Genomic DNA, 22,412 nt, shown 5'->3' with positions numbered 1-22,412 from the left:
CTTTCAACAAGCAACAATTACCACAAACATCAGTAATAGATAAAAACAATTTATTATCACAGTGAACAGTGAGTGACACTTGGCATTCACAAGACTCTGAAGCTGCATCCATGACATGTGGACACGGAGAGAATGACGGAGATCTGTTCCGACCAAGTTTCTTGTCTAGTTTCCCTAAATCTATAAACATTATCTTAGTTGACACAGATTAAAAACAGATTTTGACTTACCGGTACCCATGACCAAGTACAGGCTTAGAGGCTGACATGGGGATTGTGGGGTAGACAACTTCCCAAGTTGTTAAGTGGTCTCGTGGTTAAAACGCTACTCACATTGGAGATACCCATGAAGATCCGGGGTAGAATAGATCTTCAGCAACCCATACTTGTCGTAAGAGCGACTAAAGGGATCGGGTGGTCAGTCTTTCTGACTTGGTTGATGGATGTCATCGTATCCTAATTGATTGATTGATGCTTATGATGTCAGTCACTGGATTGTCTGATCCAGGCTAGATTATTTACAGACTGCCATAATATTGCTGAGTGCAGTGTTAAACAACAAAAAAACAAAACAACCAAAGATCTGGATTTGATTCTTTGTACAATGTTGGTTTATTTCTTGTTTAACGCCACACTTGGCAATCTTCCAGTTATATGATGGCAGCCTTTCAAAAATCAATCTGGACAAGACAATCCAGTGAACGATATTGCGAGCACAGTCACCCATGATCCATTTGGTCGTCCTTACGACCATGAGAGGTTGCTTGGGGATCAATTCCATCCTAGATCCAGGGGGGTCGTGTGAACAATGTGTGAACAACGCGTGAAGCACATTCTGGAGTTCACCACCAGGACGCTGATGGAGTAGTGTTAAAACTCACTTCACACTCACCCTTTTCACATAAAAAGAAATTATTTGTGTGTTCTTAGTGAGGGTGAGCAATTTTAGGGTTTAAATTGCTTTCACAGTTACATGACGGGGGCCACTTAATGTGCGGGGAAGGACAATTTGCACTTGAGTGGACCCACTGGTCTAGTTTGTGATGACACACCATGGATCGTAATCAGGGCGAATTTGGGAGTGAAGCCCAGTACTGTATTGGCAGACCCTGGTACAACTAAGGGAGGTAACTCTGATGGAAAAGATCCAGCTTGGATAGGAACAGTTCTCCACATGATGAGTAAATTTAGTATTGCCATGTGGACCAACAACAAAAGCAGTTCACATAATACGCTGACGAAATCAGTGCCTTCGCCGCTGTCAGATCACACCGAGGAACAAATCTTTGAACAATTATTGATGTCAAACATCAAAGACATGATTTCTAACAGGCTCAAGAAAAACTTGAATTTAAGATACAAAGTGTTGTGTCCAGGTACCCTGCTCAACAACCAGATCTTAGCGCTAATATGATTTTAATTCCCAGTCTAACACAGCGCTAAGATTGCTCTCAAAACAAGGGTCCAGGATTAAGGCTTCCTCCACTTCATTTCACATGTGCTAATGCTGATTAACAATCATTACATGGGGATTATCAGATTGTTGCTTGACTCTATCCATAGTAACAATGATAAATACGTTGTATCTTTTGACAACTGTTTCTGCGAAAGCACTGAAATGGTCAGCTGATCCTTGAAAGACTGGATTTGCTCTTAACTAGCACAACGTGTAGAACATTTAGCAACATCTGGGTACACACGGACAGAAAATCATAGTTCTACATCAAAACAAATCAACATGAAAAATAAATAAAGACGCAATGATTTAAACAAAATTTGATTTTATATTAAGCATTGTTTTTGTTGTGAAGGAGAAGGTTTGATTTCAAGACTGGTATTTGATTCCTAATGTCTTAAGTTTCACTCATCGCTGACGCTAAGATGAACGGGGGATCAGGAACATGGTCTCATGGTGCTTTGTTAAACTGTTCTGTGAAACAAGCCCTGGCTTCTAAAGGTTTGATTCAGTTGATTGACTGATTGATTGATTGAATATTATTTAACGTCAGTCTGCAATATTCCAGCTATAACAGAGGTGTTGACAGACTGATTGATTGATTGACTGATTGATTGAATATTAATTAACTTTCACCCTGACATACCTGAATGGGATCTGGTAATAACACCTTGTTCCCTTGTACCTACAGGCAGGAGGGGTGAAGCGAGACACAGTGAGACTGTTGGGAACTGACTTCCATGCAGGGCTACAGTTAGTGAGTGGGGGTGAAACACGGCCTTGAACAATGCTTCAGTTCCATCATGCTGTGTCGGCTAAACATGGGAGGACAGATTAGAGAGTTACAGGTCAAACAGGGTCACCCCAAGTGAAACCCAAGAGCCAAGTGGACTAAAACCTATAACAGCAGATCCTGGCTGCAAGGGGAGACAACTCTGCACATGTTCCTAGTCTGAGAAGTGCTTGCATATTTATGGATATCTTGTTTATCGTCTTTGTAACTTTACCTTAAGACTGAGTGACGGACATATTGTCATGAGACGGAATGTCTTGGTCCAAGTGCTTTGATTGCAATGTTTTACAAACAGAAAAACAATATAATAAATTCTACAACGACAAGGAGCACTAAACTCATACAGCAAAACTCCACAATAGTTTAACAAAATAAATTATACGACAAAATTTACAACAAAATATATTACACATTTCAATTTTCATAAAAAATATTTCACAATCATAAAACATTTAAAAGTTTCCCACACATGATAAATTATACATTGATCTTTGTTAAAAAAACAATATCCTAAATCATAAAGACAAACCCAACGTTTCTTTCACAAAATTATTTTAACATTGCATCCTAGCCAGAAAGTTGGTATGCACCTCAGAAGGATTGTTTTCCTTGAACAACATGCTCAAGGAAGTTGCTGTAGCATAAAACAAACTATAATGATAACAAACATACCTATTACTAACATTCCAAATACTAATATTTGATTCACAACCAATATCTAAAGCTAGGTTTACTATATATCTGTAAGTAAAAACATAATTGGATCTTCTAGCCGAAAATAATTCCTATCTGGTAGTAATATATCTATCAAGGTAAGTAGAGTATCTATCAAGGTAAGTAGAGTATCTATCAAGGGCATGACCTCCAGTGTCGGAACGGAGAGCAATGTTGTGATGCACCAGTGCACAGTAGCAAGATTTAAAATGGACATGGAACACTAACTTAGTGGCACTAGTTTTGAGATCGTCCTAACAATTTCATTGACTTTTTCATCAACTCTAGAAGACAACTTTTTTTTCTTATTTTGATAATAATTTCTAGAAAGAGCAACAATAAGAATCTATCCATGCCAAACAATGGCTACAGCCAGGCTTGTCCTTACCATGGTTACATGGTCATGTCTCAAAAACCTGATTTTGAATGGTGTCTCAAGCATACTGAAACATGATCAGTCATTCTTCGGGATACCATAGCTAACTGTATAGCTGTCCTAAATATCAACATTTCTTAAATCATGAATGTAAAAATGACATTTTTCTTTAGAAAATCAATGGAAGTATAAAGATATGTGTAGATGAGAAGCAAGATAACTGAACCACACATGATGTACATAGCTCAGAAAATGTGGGAACGGTGATCAGTCTTCAAAATGGCCGAATTAACATTATATAGTTTAATACCACACGTTGCTGCTATCTTGTAGCTCACTGGGCCCTTATCAGGGCAACTACGGTAGAAGGCAGGAGAGGTAAGGCTGTAGATTGCACTATGTTCATATATACCAACTGACAGCAGAGCCCGAGGTACTGCAGCTCACACAGTCAAGTAAGCGATTACCCGGGTAGGTCACCATAACCCATCACACTGTTACAGTTGGATCATGATTCTGTGACACTGTTACAGTTGGATCATGATTCTGTGACACTGTTACAGTTGGATCATGACTCTGTGACACTGTTACAGTTGGATCATGATTCTGTGACACTGTTATATTTCGATCATGATTCTGTGACACTGTTACAGTTGGATCATGATTCTGTGACACTGTTACAGTTGGATCATGATTCTGTGACACTGTTACAGTTGGATCATGATTCTGTGACACTGTTACAGTTGGATCATGATTCTGTGACACTGTTACAGTTCGATCATGATTCTGTGACACTGTTACAGTTGGATCATGATTCTGAGACACTGTTACAGTTGGATCATGATTCTGTGACACTGTTACAGTTGGATCATGATTCTGTGACACTGTTACAGTTGGATCATGATTCTGTGACCCTGTTATAGTTTGATCATGATTCCATGAGATCGGAGATGGGCCATAAGGACACCTTCTGTCACTGACTTCACAACTCACACTCACATACGTTCACTTTGACCTGTGGCTGTAAACCTCCAGTGACGTCATCCTATTGTTCTCCTGTCGGGTTAAAAATCTCATAAACAGGGATGTTGTAATATCCCCAGGATTTTATTAATACAACTTCCCTTTATATTTTAACATATGAATGTTTCTCGCTAGAAATTTATTTAGCATTTGTACACAATGTAACGAAATGTAAAATCAAATGACAAATGTTTTCGTTATATTCCCGAGGATCGAACATGTAACCTTCATATCTTTAGCGCAATGAGTGTACCATTAGGCTACAGAGGCGCTGATAAATCACAATGCTTTTGAGAATGTCTTTTTCAAATACGCATAAGCCAGTAACAGATATTTTACGCCAGAAACAGATATTTTACGCCAGCAACAGATATTTTACGCCAGGAATAGATATTTTACGCCAGCAACAGATATTTTACGCCAGGAACAGAAATTTTTTGCCAGCAACAGATATTTTACGTCCATTTCCTAAGGTTCATGGAAAGAATGTTTGAAACACAGAAATGTTGATAAATGTTGTTTTAAGTTTCTTTTTTTCGGTTAATAAGTTAAATAAAACACTTCCCCTCGGGCTTTTATTCCTTGGGTTCGGGTTTTCAATCTCATAAAAACCTCTGACACGTTTTATCCTACACTCAAAGGGAGACAAAAACTGTGCTCCTTGGAGTTGGCAAAAAAAATATGGTGATATTGACACTATAACCCACACTGGCGACTGAATCACAAGCTTGAGACAGAGAAGATGGGACTCACATCTCTTCATGGATGGAAGGTCGGTGCATGCAGACAGATGCTTGTAACCATGGTGATATAATGAGTAATGAGCTGATGATACGAGTGATATACAAGAGAGTGGGGATATAGGACATATACATGTAGTCCACTTCAGTAACACCTTGATCTGCTCGCGAGGTAGAACTTCACTTGCATGACAGGAAACGTGTGAAGTAAAAAGGTAGACAGGTGAACACGGGAACCATGGATACCGTATATTCAGTATGGCACAGGTAGCGTATCGCAAGCCACTTATGTTGACTTAACCCCCTCAGATTGGTATTAACTGGTCTACAGATTCTGGTGAAACATATTAAAAGTTTGTGTCACACAACCAGATGCAATGTTGTTCCAATGAAATATGTTCCCAACAAATATGTTCCCCATAATATGTTCCACACAAAAGTTCTGCAAGCAATGGACCAAACCGCAAACGGCAAGGCTACTTAAAGTTAGAGAGATGCTGAACAATGCACACATAGCAATATATTCCGATAACATTTTTCTCTACTTCCTGATTACGATTATTTACACAATAAACCAGGAAACAATTGTCTGGCCTCACAGAGCATCTCTAGATCCATGTATGTTGGAAACCTGTATGGGAACCATCTTCCTGAGGCAAGAGAGTTAACTGACTTTAAAAGTCCAGTTTCCACCCTTGCTGAACAAGGCTATTACGAGTTATGTCCCTTCCATACCTCTCCTATGGACCAATCAGATTCCACCTCTCGTATCACTTAGCATTTGCTTCAAACAAAATGGCGGCGCCCAGTCAAGACGATCTGATCGATAATCAAGATCTATATTGTGATAAAACAAGTCTTACATCGCAAAGCGCATCAAAACATGTGAGCACCTTGATTAAAAACATGAAAAGATTTAGTAAATATCTGTTGAAAACAAGTTGGCGGTGCACATGCTTTGCAAATCCTGAAATCGACTAAAATGGTCATGACAGTTTATGAACCGGATTTTGATTTTGTTGCACGATTTTCATTGGACTATGCATAGACTCATTAGTCTAGCCAAAATGTCCAGCCAAACTCCATAATACCAGCCTAGTTCGACAAGGGTGGAAACTCGACTTCTATAGTCACTTAACTCCCTTGCCTCGGGGAGATGTGTTGGAGCTAGCTGCATGAGGAACATGAGAAGATGGCTTGCAATAGAAACACAACGAGGTCAACATCACGCTGCATCCTGCTCCATGCCACCACTCAGCTTTCTCCATTCCACTTCCTCAATGAAAATGTTGCAATATTCTGTGATAAAAGTTCTCAGGTGCAAGTAAAACAGACTGGTTCCATACAAGACAACAACATGAGCTGCCGCTCTCGCTTAGACAGAGATTCTAAAATCTTGATTATTGCTGAAAAGTAGCAGGGCTGTAGTACTTCAGCCATGTCCCAACACCTTGTAACAATGGGTATGTTTAGTGTTATGAATTTCTTCCTGAAGTCAATGAACATAAGAGTATACTATTTGGTGAAATAAGTTAAATTTTGTGGCTTTTCAACTTGAAAAATGTGCTAAAAAGTATGGTAACTTTGTGTCTACAGTAGAACTATGTGTCTACTGTAGAACTATGTGTCTTTGGTGGAACTTTGTGTAGACCATTGTGTCTACTGTCGAACTTTGTGTCTACTGTCGAACTTTGTGTCTACTGTAGAACTATGTGTCTATGGTGGAACTTTGTGTCTACTGTAGAACTATGTGTCTGTCTACTGTAGAATTTTGTGTCTACTGTGGAACTTTGTGTCTATGGTGGAACTTTGTGTCTACTGTAGAACTATGTGTCTATGGTGGAACTTTGTGTAGAACTATGTGTCTATGGTGGAACTTTGTGTAGACCTTTGTGTCTATGGTGGAACTTTGTGTAGACCTTTGTGTCTATGGTGGAACTTTGTGTAGACCTTTGTGTCTATGGTGGAACTTTGTGTAGACCTTTGTGTCTATGGTGGAACTTTGTGTCTATTGTGGAACTTTGTGTCTCCTTCATTCTGTTGTCGGCTCCTGACTTTGTACTTTGTTGACCTTATAAATGGATATATCCCAAAGTAAGTAGCAATAAAGGGCAAGGTCACCTGTTTGACCCTACGTATGTGCTTCCATAAACATGTTTGGTTTATCTCCAATACAGTAAAAACATCACCATGGCAACCTAAATCATCCACATCTGTCGTACCTATCAAAATGTTGATACTGTGATTATATTATTGTTGTTTATTTAGATTCTGAAGAACAGAATAATCTCAGTCCTTCCTCGTTACAGCACTGGGAAATAGGAAGCTACACCTGTGTACAGATATATAGATAACACTAGAGTATGTACATGGCTGACCCGCAATAGAAGCACATTCATGGCAGAGTATAAATGTTAGTCCAGCTAGTACAGTATTAACACATATTCCCACTATTCCAGCTAGTACAGTATTAACACATATTCCCACTATTCCAGCTAGTACAGTATTAACACATATTCCCACTATTCCAGCTAGTACAGTATTGGCACATATTCCCACTATTCCAGCAAGTACAGTATTAACACATATTCCTACTATTCCAGCCCGTACAGTATTAACACATATTTCCACTATTCCAGCCAGTACAGTATTAACACATATTCCCACTATTCCAGCCAGTACAGTATTAACACATATTCCCACTATTCCAGCAAGTACAGTATTAACACATATTCCTACTATTCCAGCCCGTACAGTATTAACACATATTCCCACTATTCCAGCTAGTACAGTATTAACACATATTCCCACTATTCCATCCAGTACAGTGTTAACACATATTCCCACTATTCCAGCTAGTACAGTATTAACACATATTTCCACTATTCCAGCTAGTACAGTATTAACACATATTCCCACTATTCCAGCCAGTACAGTATTAACACATATTCCCACTATTCCAGCAAGTACAGTATTAACACATATTCCCACTATTCCAGCCCGTACAGTATTAACACATATTCCCACTATTCCAGCTAGTACAGTATTAACATATATTCCCACTATTCCAGCTAGTACAGTATTAACATATATTCCCACTATTCCAGCCAGTACAGTATTAACACATATTCCTACTATTCCAGCCCGTACAGTATTAACATATATTCCCACTATTCCAGCTAGTACAGTATTAACACATATTCCCACTATTCCAGCCCGTACAGTATTAACACATATTCCCACTATTCCAGCTAGTACAGTATTAACATATATTCCCACTATTTCAGCCAGTACAGTGTTAACACATTTTCCCACTATTCCAGCTAGTACAGTGTTAACACGTATTCCCACTATTCCAGCCAGAACAGTGTTAACACATATTCCCACTATTCCAGCCAGTACAGTATTAACACATATTCCCACTATTCTAGCCAGTACAGTGTTAACACATATTCCCACTATTCCAGCCAGTACAGTATTAACACATATTCCCCCTATTCCAGCCAGTACAGTGTTAACACATATTCCCACTATTCCAGCCAGTACAGTATTAACACATATTCCCCCTATTCCAGCCAGTACAGTGTTAACACATATTCCCACTATTCCAGCCAGTACAGTGTTAACACATATTCCCACTATTCCAGCCAGTACAGTGTTAACACGTATTCCCACTATTCCAGCCAGTACAGTGTTAACACATATTCCCACTATTCCAGCCAGTACAGTGTTAACTCATATTCCCACTATTCCAGCAAGTACAGTGTTAACACATATACCCACTATTCCAGCTATCATCTACAACACAAACAGAAGTCATGACAACATGTACCTGACATTCCTGTGTTGCTGGGCAACCTAACATTTCTACTGATGCTCTTTTCAGGTAGTCACTGGTTCTCAAATCGTAACTAAAATGTTCAATTCATTGTAATCATTGTGATATAGTTATAACAAATGCTGTGGCTTGTAGAGGTGACAGATATTTCCCTGATCACAGAACCAGTCCAGAGGAGGGCGCATCAATGCTTACTTTTTCATCATAAAATGTTAAAATACCTCATAAGTAAGAAAAATATGAACATGTAAAAAATCCCTTCTGTGTTGTTTTACTGGCTATAGGTGAAGATATGAAAACATTTGAAAACAACGAAGCAAAAACACAATGTGTAACTCCTTGATGACAGTCATCCTCCGTGTAGAGCTCCTTCCACAATATCAACATGGTGTGGAAACCGTGTCTCATTGATGACAGTCATCCTCCATGTAGAGCTCCTTCCACAATATTAACATTGTGTGGAAACCGTGTCTCATTGATGACAGTCATCCTCCATGTAGAGCTCCTTCCACAATATCAACATGGTGTGGAAACCGTGTCTCATTGATGACAGTCATCCTCCATGTAGAGGTCCTTCCACAATATCAACATGGTGTGGAAACCGTGTCTCATTGATGACAGTCATCCTCCATGTAGAGCCCCTTCTACAATATCAACATGGTGTGGAAACCGTGTCTCATTGATGACAGTCATCCTCCATGTAGAGGTCCTTCCACAATATCAACATGGTGTGGAAACCATGTCTCACTGATGACAGTCATCCTCCAAGTAGAGCTCCTTCTACAATATCAACATTGTGTGGAAACCGTGTCTCATTGATGACAGTCATCCTCCATGTAGAGCTCCTTCCACAATATCAACATGGTGTGGAAACCGTGTCTCATTGATGACAGTCATCCTCCATGTAGAGCTCCTTCCACAATATTAACATGTTGTGGAAACCGTGTCTCATTGATGACAGTCATCCTCCATGTAGAGCTCCTTCCACAATATCAACATGGTGTGGAAACCGTGTCTCATTGATGACAGTCATCCTCCATGTAGAGCCCCTTCTACAATATCAACATGGTGTGGAAACCGTGTCTCATTGATGACAGTCATCCTCCATGTAGAGCTCCTTCTACAATATCAACATTGTGTGGAAACCGTGTCTCATTGATGACAGTCATCCTCCATGTAGAGCTCCTTCCACAATATCAACATGGTGTGGAAACCATGTCTCATTGATGACAGTCATCCTCCATGTAGAGCTCCTTCCACAATATCAACATGGTGTGGAAACCCTGTCTCATTGATGACAGTCATCCTCCATGTAGAGCTCGTTCCACAATATCAACATGGTGTGGAAACCGTGTCTCATTGATGACAGTCATCCTTCATGTAGAGCTCCTTCTACAATATCAACATTGTGTGGAAACCGTGTCTCATTGATGACAGTCATCCTCCATGTAGAGCTCCTTCCACAATATCAACATGGTGTGGAAACCATGTCTCATTGATGACAGTCATCCTCCGTGTAGAGCTCCTTCCACAATATCAACATGGTGTGGAAACCGTGTCTCATTGATGACAGTCATCCTCCATGTAGAGCTCGTTCTACAATATCAACATGGTGTGGAAACCGAGTCGTTATGCTGTTGCCAAGCAACACTGGGAATGCTAATGAGATCAGGCTGAGTGGGACAGTGGAACATCTGATTCTGTTGGAAGATTCCAGTCAACATCAGCTACCATCATGGAGAGTTGCTACATGAGGGTCACGAATTAGGCCTGAGAAATGACTTTACACATAACCGAAGCCTAGCATGATGAGGTGGCAGAAATCTAGCGTGCTGAAATTCTACTTCTCCTAATTGTGTGTCACTAAAGTAATGAAATTTGTACATGGATACAATACTATGACGAGGCCGGAATGTTGAGATGAAATGTCGAACAATGGGACAAGGACGATCAGCAGTGACAGTTGATATATACATCAGTCGGTACACAACATGGAACAATGGATACAACACTGGAATATGTATGTAATCTCTGAAGACAGCACTTGCTCAATAGGAGGATCATTATTCATATTATTATAGTTGTTATGAGTCACTGTGCTGTCAACAACATCCATGACGACAGTAATAATATGCAACAATGACAATGGTGGAAACATTGTCGACGGGAACAGTGGACCATGAATTGAGACCAATATGGCTGAAGTTTCACTAGTATAGACATGCTCGTACAACCAACAAGCATCACAAGCAGCCCGCACTTGCCAACAACATGATTACAGCCAGCGAAGACAACACTACACAATGTTCTCATAGCAAGACTTCTACAACTGACTTTAAGCCTCAAAACAGCTGTTTGGAAAAGGGGCGGGGCATTCTTAACTGACTATGTGGGAAGCACATCCCACCCCATGCTTATGTAGACTTGCACATAGTCTCACAAGTAATTGGATGGATACAAATAATGCTTGAACCTTGACTGTGGCCTTGAGGTACAATGTGAGACAAGTTGACGAGCTTGACACCTCATATCTAACTTCTGCAACACAGAGAGAATCTCACCTGAGTGTCTAGTGATATGAAATATATCACCACGAGTTGCTAAAAGTGGAAAAAACTCTGAGGCTTGCTGTGGAGTTTTTCCACTTTTGTCAACGAGTGTTGATCTATTTGATGTCAAAAGACACGAGGGTGAGATTTTGTTTATCATCCAAAATCATTCTTCCAACCAATGACGTCACAATAGTTTGCAAAGCATTGTGATGCAATTTCATTTCATTGCTTGATCTCACCCAAGCGATATCTCCTGTGGGAGCCAGTTTGGGATGATAAAAGTGCTTAACACCTGCAAATGACCTTAAGAGTGAATTTGACCCTCAACAAAAGTGATTAGTATGTAAAAATATTCCAAAAGACTTTTAAGTAGATTAACTAAATATGACATCCTGTATTGCCTGTGGAATATTCAATGTCACGGTATGCCAAACATTAGTCACTGAAAGTAGGTCACAGTGGCCTACCCCCGGAATGACAAGTTTGTCGTAATGATGACCCAGGTCTTTGAAGGTCACTGACCTATGAAGCACCTGTTTTCTGTTTCCCATGTAGGTCTAGTCCAAGCTCCTTCCCAGTGAGCGACAACTTTCTCGTAACCTCCCATTGTCATTATTGCCACCAGTGTGCAAGCAGCCATTACAAGAATCTTGAAAATTTTCCCTCTAACCCTAAGCGTAATGAAATTTATATTTTTGCGTAGGTCTTTTGGAATGTCATTCTAGTCAATTGGGAAAAGATTTACAACTGATTTACTATTTATCAGATGAATATATGTTTGTTTGTTTAATCAGATGGGTTCGATATTGCAGATTGTAAACATAACGATCAGTCAGATATCAACGCAGTGGGGACCAGTGACTGGTGGCCGCAATAGCGTAGAGGCCTCCGTGAACAACTGTCACTGTTAGGAGCTTGGGACGAGACAATGTCAGTTGTGCCAAACTGGGACATCATCTCTATCGGAAACCATTAACAGTTAGAATGATACATATTGTAAAACTGAGTCATGATACCAGGGGAGACAAGTATTAGGTTTGCTGGGAGTGTCATCTGCCCCGGCCATGCCACCACAATCGTCATGATACAAGGGGAGACATGTATTAGGTTTGCTGGGAGTGTCATCTGCCCCGGCCATGCCACCACAATCGTCATGATACAAGGGGAGACAAGTATTAGGTTTGCTGGGAGTGTCATCTGCCCCGGCCATGCCACCACAATCGTCATGATACAAGGGGAGACAAGTATTAGGTTTGCTGGGAGTGTCATCTGCCCCAGCCATGCCACCACGATCGTCATGATACAAGGGGAGACATGTATTAGGTTTGCTGGGAGTGTCATCTGCCCCGGCCATGCCACCACAATCGTCATGATACCAGGGGAGACATGTATTAGGTTTGCTGGGAGTGTCATCTGCCCCGGCCATGCCACCACAATCGTCATGATACAAGGGGAGACATGTATTAGGTTTGCTGGGAGTGTCATCTGCCCCGGCCATGCCACCACAATCGTCATGATACCAGGGGAGACATGTATTAGGTTTGCTGGGAGTGTCATCTGCCCCGGCCATGCCACCACAATCGTCATGATACCAGGGGAGACATGTATTAGGTTTGCTGGGAGTGTCATCTGCCCCGGCCATGCCACCACAATCGTCATGATACCAGGGGAGACATGTATTAGGTTTGCTGGGAGTGTCATCTGCCCCGGCCATGCCACCACAATCGTCATGATACCAGGGGAGACAAGTATTAGGTTTGCTGGGAGTGTCATCTGCCCCGGCCATGCCACCACGATCGTCATGATACAAGGGGAGACATGTATTAGGTTTGCTGGGAGTGTCATCTGCCCCGGCCATGCCACCACAATCGTCATGATACAAGGGGAGACATGTATTAGGTTTGCTGGGAGTGTCATCTGCCCCGGCCATGCCACCACAATCGTCATGATACCAGGGGAGACATGTATTAGGTTTGCTGGGAGTGTCATCTGCCCCGGCCATGCCACCACAATCGTCATGATACCAGGGGAGACATGTATTAGGTTTGCTGGGAGTGTCATCTGCCCCGGCCATGCCACCACAATCGTCATGATACAAGGGGAGACATGTATTAGGTTTGCTGGGAGTGTCATCTGCCCCGGCCATGCCACCACAATCGTCATGATACAAGGGGAGACATGTATTAGGTTTGCTGGGAGTGTCATCTGCCCCGGCCATGCCACCACAATCGTCATGATACAAGGGGAGACATGTATTAGGTTTGCTGGGAGTGTCATCTGCCCCGGCCATGCCACCACGATCGTCATGATACAAGGGGAGACAAGTATTAGGTTTGCTGGGAGTGTCATCTGCCCCGGCCATGCCACCACGATCGTCATGATACAAGGGGAGACATGTATTAGGTTTGCTGGGAGTGTCATCTGCCCCGGCCATGCCACCACAATCGTCATGATACCAGGGGAGACAAGTATTAGGTTTGCTGGGAGTGTCATCTGCCCCGGCCATGCCACCACAATCGTCATGATACAAGGGGAGACATGTATTAGGTTTGCTGGGAGTGTCATCTGCCCCGGCCATGCCACCACAATCGTCATGATACATGCAGAGATTCCCCTAGGGTCATGTGGAACCTATCCATGGGATAGTCATGGCAATAATCTTTGTAAAGTATACAAAAGAACAACCTAGAGTCAAATTCTTGCAAAACATTAGAGCAGTTCGTTTCATGAGGACAAAATATGTCACTTCTCCCAAACCATCGTGTTCATTCATACTGGCTTGTCGCCTGAGAAAGATGCTGACATAAATAATATAACTGTAACTCTTCAGTATTTCGGGGAATCATTACGCTTCTTATGCAAGTCTAGTAGAACCATGCGTTATCAATAAATATCTCCTCATCAATTAAACAGATAGCACAAGCCTTGTGTTTGTAGATACATCTAAAACAATGACATACATCGCCTGTGTATTGATACATCTGAAACACCGACATACATCGCCTGTGTATTGATACATCTGAAACAATGACATACATCGCCTGTGTATTGATACATCTGAAACACTGACATACATCGCCTGTGTATTGATACATCTGAAACACTGACATACATCGCCTGTGTATTGATACATCTGAAACACGGACATACATCGCCTGTGTATTGATACATCTGAAACACTGACATACATCGCCTGTGTATTGATACATCTGAAACACTGACATACATCGCCTGTGTATTGATACATCTAAAACACTGACATACATCGCCTGTGTATTGATACATCTGAAACACTGACATACATCGCCTGTGTATTGATACATCTGAAACACGGACATACATCGCCTGTGTATTGATACATCTGAAACACTGACATACATCGCCTGTGTATTGATACATCTGAAACACTGACATACATCGCCTGTGTATTGATACATCTGAAACACTGACATACATCGCCTGTGTATTGATACATCTGAAACACTGACATACATCGCCTGTGTATTGATACATCTAAAACACTGACATACATCGCCTGTGTATTGATACATCTGAAACACTGACATACATCGCCTGTGTATTGATACATCTGAAACACTGACATACATCGCCTGTGTATTGATACATCTACACACAACAGGATAAATGCATTTTGGAACATACTGCAGTCTGCCATTCACTTTACATATTGGCACATGTGATGCTTGTATCTAGACACCATCAAACCTGTCCGTCATATTTACAAAGGTACGAAAATATCCTCATCCCATGATCGTTATCATTGCATACACACAAGTTATCTCCCTTGTCTCAAGGACACAATACCATTATGATAAAATCCATCCATTCAACCAACATACAAAAAATAAACTTGCATTCATGAAAACATGAAAACAAATAACTATGCTGTAAATATCGAATGTTAACAGCCGTATCCTACCAGCTGTTGTTTTACATGCAGCCATGGCACAACCATGTTATAACCAGATTTTGTCTCTGCTAGGCTAGCCCCAGCTCTAGAAACGTTGACTCCAATAACTATTTTTATGTTAAAACATTTCATGTAAGTATTTGCCAAGGCAGCCATACAGCTATTGCAAACAGACATTACCTAGGTAACACAACAAAACTGTCTGCCCGTTCTTTACACAAGCTCTTCTGCTGGTCCTTGCGTCCCAATGTGTCTGAATTCTTCTTCATCGTCATTATCATCATCATCCTCATCTTCGTCATCATCCAATTCCTCTACGTCTCCATTGGTCGATGGGTCAGTGGGTACAGCCCCTGCCCCTTGGTCCTCACTTAAACTAGTTACCTCCCCTGATATGTCTTCTGCTGGAGTTGCTTCCCCTTGTTCCCCTTGCAGAGTGGTCTCCCCTTGCTGTCCCCCCTTCTGCCTCACCTCCTCCTCGGCGTCCAGACAGTGCTGTAGACCGGCACAGTAATGCAGCAGCAACATCATCATGGCCTCGATCTTCTCGTCAGATTTGCTCACTTGATTCTCCAGGAATCGGCGCTATAATCAGAAACATAAGTCAGCAAGAGGGTTAATGAGTGAGTTGCACCTTTCAGTCACAACCGTGTGTTGGAATGACCGGAGCGGTCACAGAGGACTGTTTGGATAACTAGGGTTTCATGTAGCCTAAGGCAAGTAAGTCACATCACAGCCAGGGGGCACCAGGCGTGGGCTTCACAAATGATGTTTTAAAAGAATGAGAGAGTGGCTTGAAGAAATGAAAAACATGGACATTGCTCTTGAAAACATTCAGAAAACCTTACAGCCATTTTCTTCTCCGAATCATGGGGACTTTGCAGCAGTGTATCTGATGGTATGCTCCTTGTTGTGATGGACATGAAGCAAACAGTAGAACACAAACTTTAACATTATCTGGCAAAGTTACAGTGGTAGCAGATCAGGGGCAGGATTACCATGGTAGCAGCTAACTAACAAGGTTACCATGGTAGCAGACTAAGGGCAAGGTTACCATGGTAGCAGCTAACTAACAAGGTTACCATGGTAGCAGCTAACTAACAAGGTTACCATGGTAGCAGCTAACTAACAAGGTTACCATGGTAGCAGACTAAGGGCAAGGTTACCATGGTAGCAGATCAGGGGCAAAATGACTGTGGCAGCAGATTGGTGTGAGGTTACCATGGTAGCAGTTAACTAACAAGGTTACCATGGTAGCATCTGTGCACTTTATCTCACCTGGATTTGGTCGGTGGTCTCCTTCACTGCTCGGCACAAGGCGCCCTTGTTGTCTGTCTCATGATCAATCTCCTGCTGCAGCTTGGACACCTATGTAAGATAAGAGAGTGTTACACCACCATCGTAACATCTACATTTCCATGGTTACAGAAGAGAGTGTTACACCACCATTGTAACATCTACATTTCCATGGTTACAGAAGAGAGTGTTACACCACCATTGTATCATCTACATTTCCATGGTTACAGAAGAGAGTGTTACACCACCATTGTAACATCTAAATTTCCATGGTTACAGAAGAGAGTGTTACACCACCATTGTAACATCTACATTTCCATGGTTACAGAAGAGAGTGTTACACCACCATTGTAACATCTAACATTTCCATGGTTACAGAAGAGAGTGTTACACCACCATTGTAACATCTACATTTCCATGGTTACAGAAGAGAGTGTTAAATCACCATGATAACATCTACCCTTTCATGGTAACAGAAGAGAGCTTTACATCACCATGGTAACATCTATTATCCTCAGAGCCTGTATTTCATCTCAAACCTCTGTAATATATCTCAAACCCAAGCTCTCAATCCCTTATAGTTGATAAGTTTCATGTCTCAAACTCAACCAATCAAATCCAACAATGTTCTCCATGTTACCATCTGATCCAGCTTCTGCTTCCGCTCCTCCACCTCCAGCTCCACGAAGAGTTCCCGACCCATCTGTTTGGCGGCCGTGACGACCGTCTCGTCCAGATTGTTGCCCTTGACCTTGGTCTGCTGGTCATGTATCATCTTCAGGACACTCTTCTTCTCCTCATCCGACTCCGAGGAACTGTCAGCCGCATCCCGCGCATCCTGGGAACACAAACTTAGCCTGAAGAATGGTGTTCCCAGTAAGGAGTATTGGTCTTACATGGTGATTAGGGGGCAAAGTGTGTCCCCAGAAGGACATTGCTGTCTATACTGTGACTGAAGGAAGAACACATTAGCCTGAAGAATGGTGTTCCCAGTAAGGAGTATTGGTCTTACATGGTGATTAGGGGGCAAAGTGTGTCCCCAGAAGGACATTGCTGTCTATACTGTGACTGAAGGAAGAACACATATTTTGTTAAAGAAAACCAAATTTGAACATTAGATGCAACTTCTTGATGTAAGAATTGGTATCCAGTATTCCATAAATCAGGAAAGTTTTGTGCTATGAAATTGCTAGAAGTAGCTAACAATAGCCTTAACTGCGTCTGGAATGTTTTGCGACCTCCTGCTACTCTTGCAGGTGTTATATGTGTAAAGAAGGAAGCGTCATGATGAAATGGTAACTCTGTGTCAGTCGATGTTTTTCAAACTATAGATGCATTGAGTCCGGATTACGATGTCACCACTATACAAGATGTGGCAGGTTAGTGAACTTAGACTTATCAGACTATTGACACTAAGTGGCAATATGTAATTAGGGAAACAGAATGTGGGGGATTCTTGGTTTAATCATGTACTGGTTGGTTTGATGTGTGATGTCTCCTTATGTCTTTTGTTTGTTATTTGGTCTGCCAAAATGAAACTGTTGTGAGTGTGTGTCACTTGCAGTTTTCGAAGTACTTTCCTGCTCACAAACTTACCAGAGTTTTGGTATTTGTCTCACATGACGATTATTATATGTGGCAGAATGTGTGACAGAGAATGTTTGACAGAGAATGTTTGAGATGGAATGTTTGACAGAGAATGTTTGAGATGGAATGTTTGACAGAGAATGTTTGACAGAGAACGTTTGTCAGAAAATGTTTGACAGAGAAGTTTGAGATGGAATGTTTGACAGAGAATGTTTGAGACAGAATGTTTGACAGAGAACGTTTGTCAGAAAAAGTTTGACAGAGAATGTTTGAGACGGAATGTTTGACAGAGAACGTTTGACATAGAATGTTTGACACAGAATGGGTCACAAGGGGCGCATTAGTTACCATGGACCAATGCTTGACTCTTTTCCTATTGCCCCATGCGTGTCATGGCCACACAAACAGTCAACTTTGTCTTGGTTGATTCCATGAGCCGACCAGCTCCGAGCCCCACCCATTGCCCCCGGCATGTCACCATCATGTACCAATGACAACTTCATATAACCTCACTCACTCACGCAACTATTCGCTCACTCAACCGCCAACCTAAGTCCCACCCAACTGTTCCTTGGCAATCACCCTCGATGAATACTGCTTGGCAACCACACCTCAGCCTCTCCCTGACAACCACTCCCTGGCACCCACACCTCAGCCACTACCTGACAACAACTAGTTGACAACTGCTCGAAGACAACCTCCCTGGCAACTGCTCCCTGGCAACAGCTTCCTGACGACAACTCCCTGGCAACCACTCCTTCACAACTGCTCCCTGGCAACGACACCTCAGCCACTCCCTGACAACAACAAGTTGACAATTGCTGCAAGGCAACCACGCCCTGGCAACTGCTCCATGGCAACCACCCCTCAGCCACTCCCTGACAACAACTAGTTGACAACTGCTCCAAGACAACCTCCCTGACAACCACTCCTTTGCAACTTTTCCCTGACAACCACTCCCTGGCAACCACTCCTTGGCAACCACTTACTATTGTAGAGTCCGGATCTTGTCTGAAGAACGGCAGCCTCCTAAGTGGGGTAGGACTGGGCCGGGGAGAGGGTCGTGGGGAGGGTCGTGGGGAGGGTCGGGGGGAGGGGCGTGGGGAGGGGTTAGGCGATGTAGCTTGATCCGTCATCTTCCGACCTAACACAGGGCTAGCACTTGGGCTTTTGGCTGAAATGAAAACATTTAAAATACAGAATCCTAAATACACCAGGAAGCCTTGTTCCCCTTCTGGGACCAAGCATCTTCCCAAGGCAAGGCGCTAACTGACAATAAATGTCCAATTTCCACCCTTGCAGAACTAAGCTGGAATTTGCAGGCTCGAGCAATGCGCCACCAGGCATTACGAGTTATGTCCCTCCTATTGACCAATCAGATTCCATCTTTCATATCACTTGCATTTGCTTCAAACAAAATGGTGGCACCCAGTCAAGACGATCTGATTGATAATCAAGATCAAGGTCTTACCTCGCGAAAATGCATCAAATTACTTAAGCACCTTGATTAAAAATATGAAAAGATCTGTCAACGGCGAAATGAGGTTACACATACATTGCAAATGCTGTAGTCGACCGAAATTTGCACATTGAAATCCATGTTGTTTATGAACCAGATGTCTAGTTTGTTACGCGATTTTGACTATGCATAGACTTGTTTGTCTGTTAATTACTTAACAAGGGTAAGATGTTCACTTACAATGTTGTTCTATCTTGGGCGCCAGGTTGGATGTGTCCTTGTTGCGGAACTTGCTGAGGAGGCGCCCGGTTCGACTCTCCTCAGACGCGACTTTCTTCCGCACCGTCACGGGCGTCTTCCACTCCTCCGTTGGCTGGCTGCGCTTCTTGGCACCCTCCCTGAAACAGCCACAGGGTTCAGACAAACCGTTAAACACGCTCAGGGTTCTGACAAACAGTTACACACACTCAGGGTTCAGACAAACAGTTACACACACTCAGGGTTCAGACAAACTGTTAAACACGTTCAGGGTTCAGACAAACAGTTACACACACTCAGGGTTCAGACAAACAGTTACACACACTCAGGGTTCAGACAAACCGTTAAACATGTTCAGGGTTCTGACAAACAGTTACACACACTCAGGGTTCAGACAAACAGTTAAACACACTCAGGGTTCAGACAAACCGTTAAACACGTTCAGGGTTCAGACAAACAGTTACACACACTCAGGGTTCAGACAAACAGTTACACACACTCAGGGTTCAGACAAACCGTTAAACACGTTCAGGGTTCTGACAAACAGTTACACACACTCAGGGTTCAGACAAACAGTTACACACACTCAGGGTTCAGACAAACCGTTACACACACTCAGGGTTCAGACAAACAGTTACACACACTCAGGGTTCAGACAAACAGTTACATACACTCAGGGTTCAGACAAACAGTTACACACACTCAGGGTTCAGACAAACAGTTACACACACACAGGGTTCAGACAAACAGTTACACACACTCAGGGTTCAGACAAACAGTTACACACACTCAGGGTTCAGACAAACCGTCACACACACTCAGGGTTCAGACAAACCGTTACACACACTCAGGGTTCAGACAAACAGTTACACACACTCAGGGTTCAGACAAACCGTTACACCCACTCAGGGTTCAGACAAACCGTTACACACACTCAGGGTTCAGACAAACAGTTACACACACTCAGGGTTCAGACAAACAGTTACCCACACTCAGGGTTCAGACAAACCGTTACACACACTCAGGGTTCAGACAAACAGTTACACACACTCAGGGTTCAGACAAACCGTTACACCCACTCAGGGTTCAGACAAACTGTTACACACACTCAGGGTTCAGACAAACAGTTACACACACTCAGGGTTCAGACAAACCGTTACACACACTCAGGGTTCAGACAAACATTTACACACACTTAGGGTACAGACAAACAGTTACACACACTCAGGGTTCAGACAAACCGTTACACACACTCAGGGTTCAGACAAACCGTTACACCCACTCAGGGTTCAGACAAACCGTTAAACACACAAACAGATGCTCAGGGTGCAATCCAGACAAATTCTATTAGAAGCATTGCACAGAAATATGACTGACGATTTAAAATAAAATCTGGTAGTTATAGAAAACAGTTGATACCCACTCAGCATTAGTGATGAATGACGTCCTACAGTATTGTGGTTGTAGTGGGATAGCAGGATGGCCACCTCCACTGTACTACACATCTCAAACAAGAAATTACGTATCTGACAAGTTTAAAGTTGATGTGCAGCGTAAGGTCAAAGTCAGGGTCAGATTGACTTACTTTGTGCAAAGTGTCTCGTTCTGACACTTTTCAACACATTTCTTGTGGCAGATCAACGAGCAGGTCCGACACTGGTAAGCCGTCTTCATCCAGATCTGTGTCCAACAGACAGTCATGTGAGTGATTGTAACAATGTCTACAGACAGTCATGTGAGTGATTGTAACAATGTCTACAGACAGTCATGTGAGTGATTGTAACAATGTCTACAGACAGTCATGTGAGTGATTGTAACAATGTCTACAGACAGCGGTGGATGGGAGAATGTCTCATCTACACACTAGACTTCCGAGATAGTTCATGTGTTACCATAGTTACATGCTCAATGAATATTGAAAAACATTTTCAAAACATGGCTTTAACCATAGTTTGTATATTCTTGAGAATTACCTGCCCTAAAATAGAGCACTGAAACGTATTTATATATTCCAATATTACAGTGATTGTTTTCTGCAACATCCAGATATTAAGATAAAAGATAACAGTTACAACAGAAAAAAACCCTGTTTATCCTGTGGATGAATCTAAAGTTTTGAAACCAGAATGTCACAGTACCAGGAAGGAGGACAAGGAAGTCAACAAACCTTCTTCCCACAGAAGTTGCAGTAGGTGGCCGACTGAAACTGGGTCAAGGTCATACTGTGGAGACCTTCAGATGGACTGTGAAAGGAAGGTCAAGAGGTTAAATCTGACTCTATCACGTGAAAGGCATCATGTCTGTCATGTTAAAGTACTGACCAATGATGATGAGACAACCCAAAGTAGCATGAAGGACCACCTAATAGCTGCAACTCTGCCTCAGTGGAC

General features: G+C 42.2%; 2 protein-coding genes across 2 annotated transcripts in view; one reads left to right on the top strand and one right to left on the bottom strand.

Annotated features, from left to right (window-relative positions):
* Positions 1-12,500: 12,500 nt before the first annotated feature.
* On the top strand, positions 12,501-14,180 carry LOC139450241 (ice nucleation protein-like). Its single transcript, XM_071231918.1, has one exon. It carries the CDS (start codon positions 12,501-12,503, stop codon positions 14,178-14,180), a length of 1,680 nt encoding a protein of 559 aa, XP_071088019.1.
* A 979-nt stretch (positions 14,181-15,159) lies between these two features.
* LOC139449740 (PDZ domain-containing protein 8-like) overlaps positions 15,160-22,412 on the bottom strand; it is a 35,893-nt gene continuing 28,640 nt past the window's right edge. Inside the window, exons 17-23 of the mRNA XM_071231260.1 lie at positions 22,190-22,265; positions 21,608-21,702; positions 20,005-20,162; positions 19,295-19,479; positions 17,359-17,556; positions 16,701-16,790; positions 15,160-16,007 (exon numbers count right to left, since the gene is read on the bottom strand). Coding sequence (XP_071087361.1) covers positions 15,636-16,007; positions 16,701-16,790; positions 17,359-17,556; positions 19,295-19,479; positions 20,005-20,162; positions 21,608-21,702; positions 22,190-22,265 — 1,174 coding nt within the window. The 3' untranslated portion in view covers positions 15,160-15,635. The remainder of the gene's footprint in view (positions 16,008-16,700; positions 16,791-17,358; positions 17,557-19,294; positions 19,480-20,004; positions 20,163-21,607; positions 21,703-22,189; positions 22,266-22,412) is intronic.

The sequence above is a fragment of the Haliotis cracherodii genome, unplaced genomic scaffold (assembly GCF_022045235.1).
Source record: "Haliotis cracherodii isolate W230 unplaced genomic scaffold, xgHalCrac1.p SCAF_8, whole genome shotgun sequence".
NCBI classification, from domain to species: Eukaryota; Metazoa; Mollusca; class Gastropoda; order Lepetellida; family Haliotidae; genus Haliotis; species Haliotis cracherodii.
This window is presented reverse-complemented; position numbering and strand designations above follow the sequence as displayed.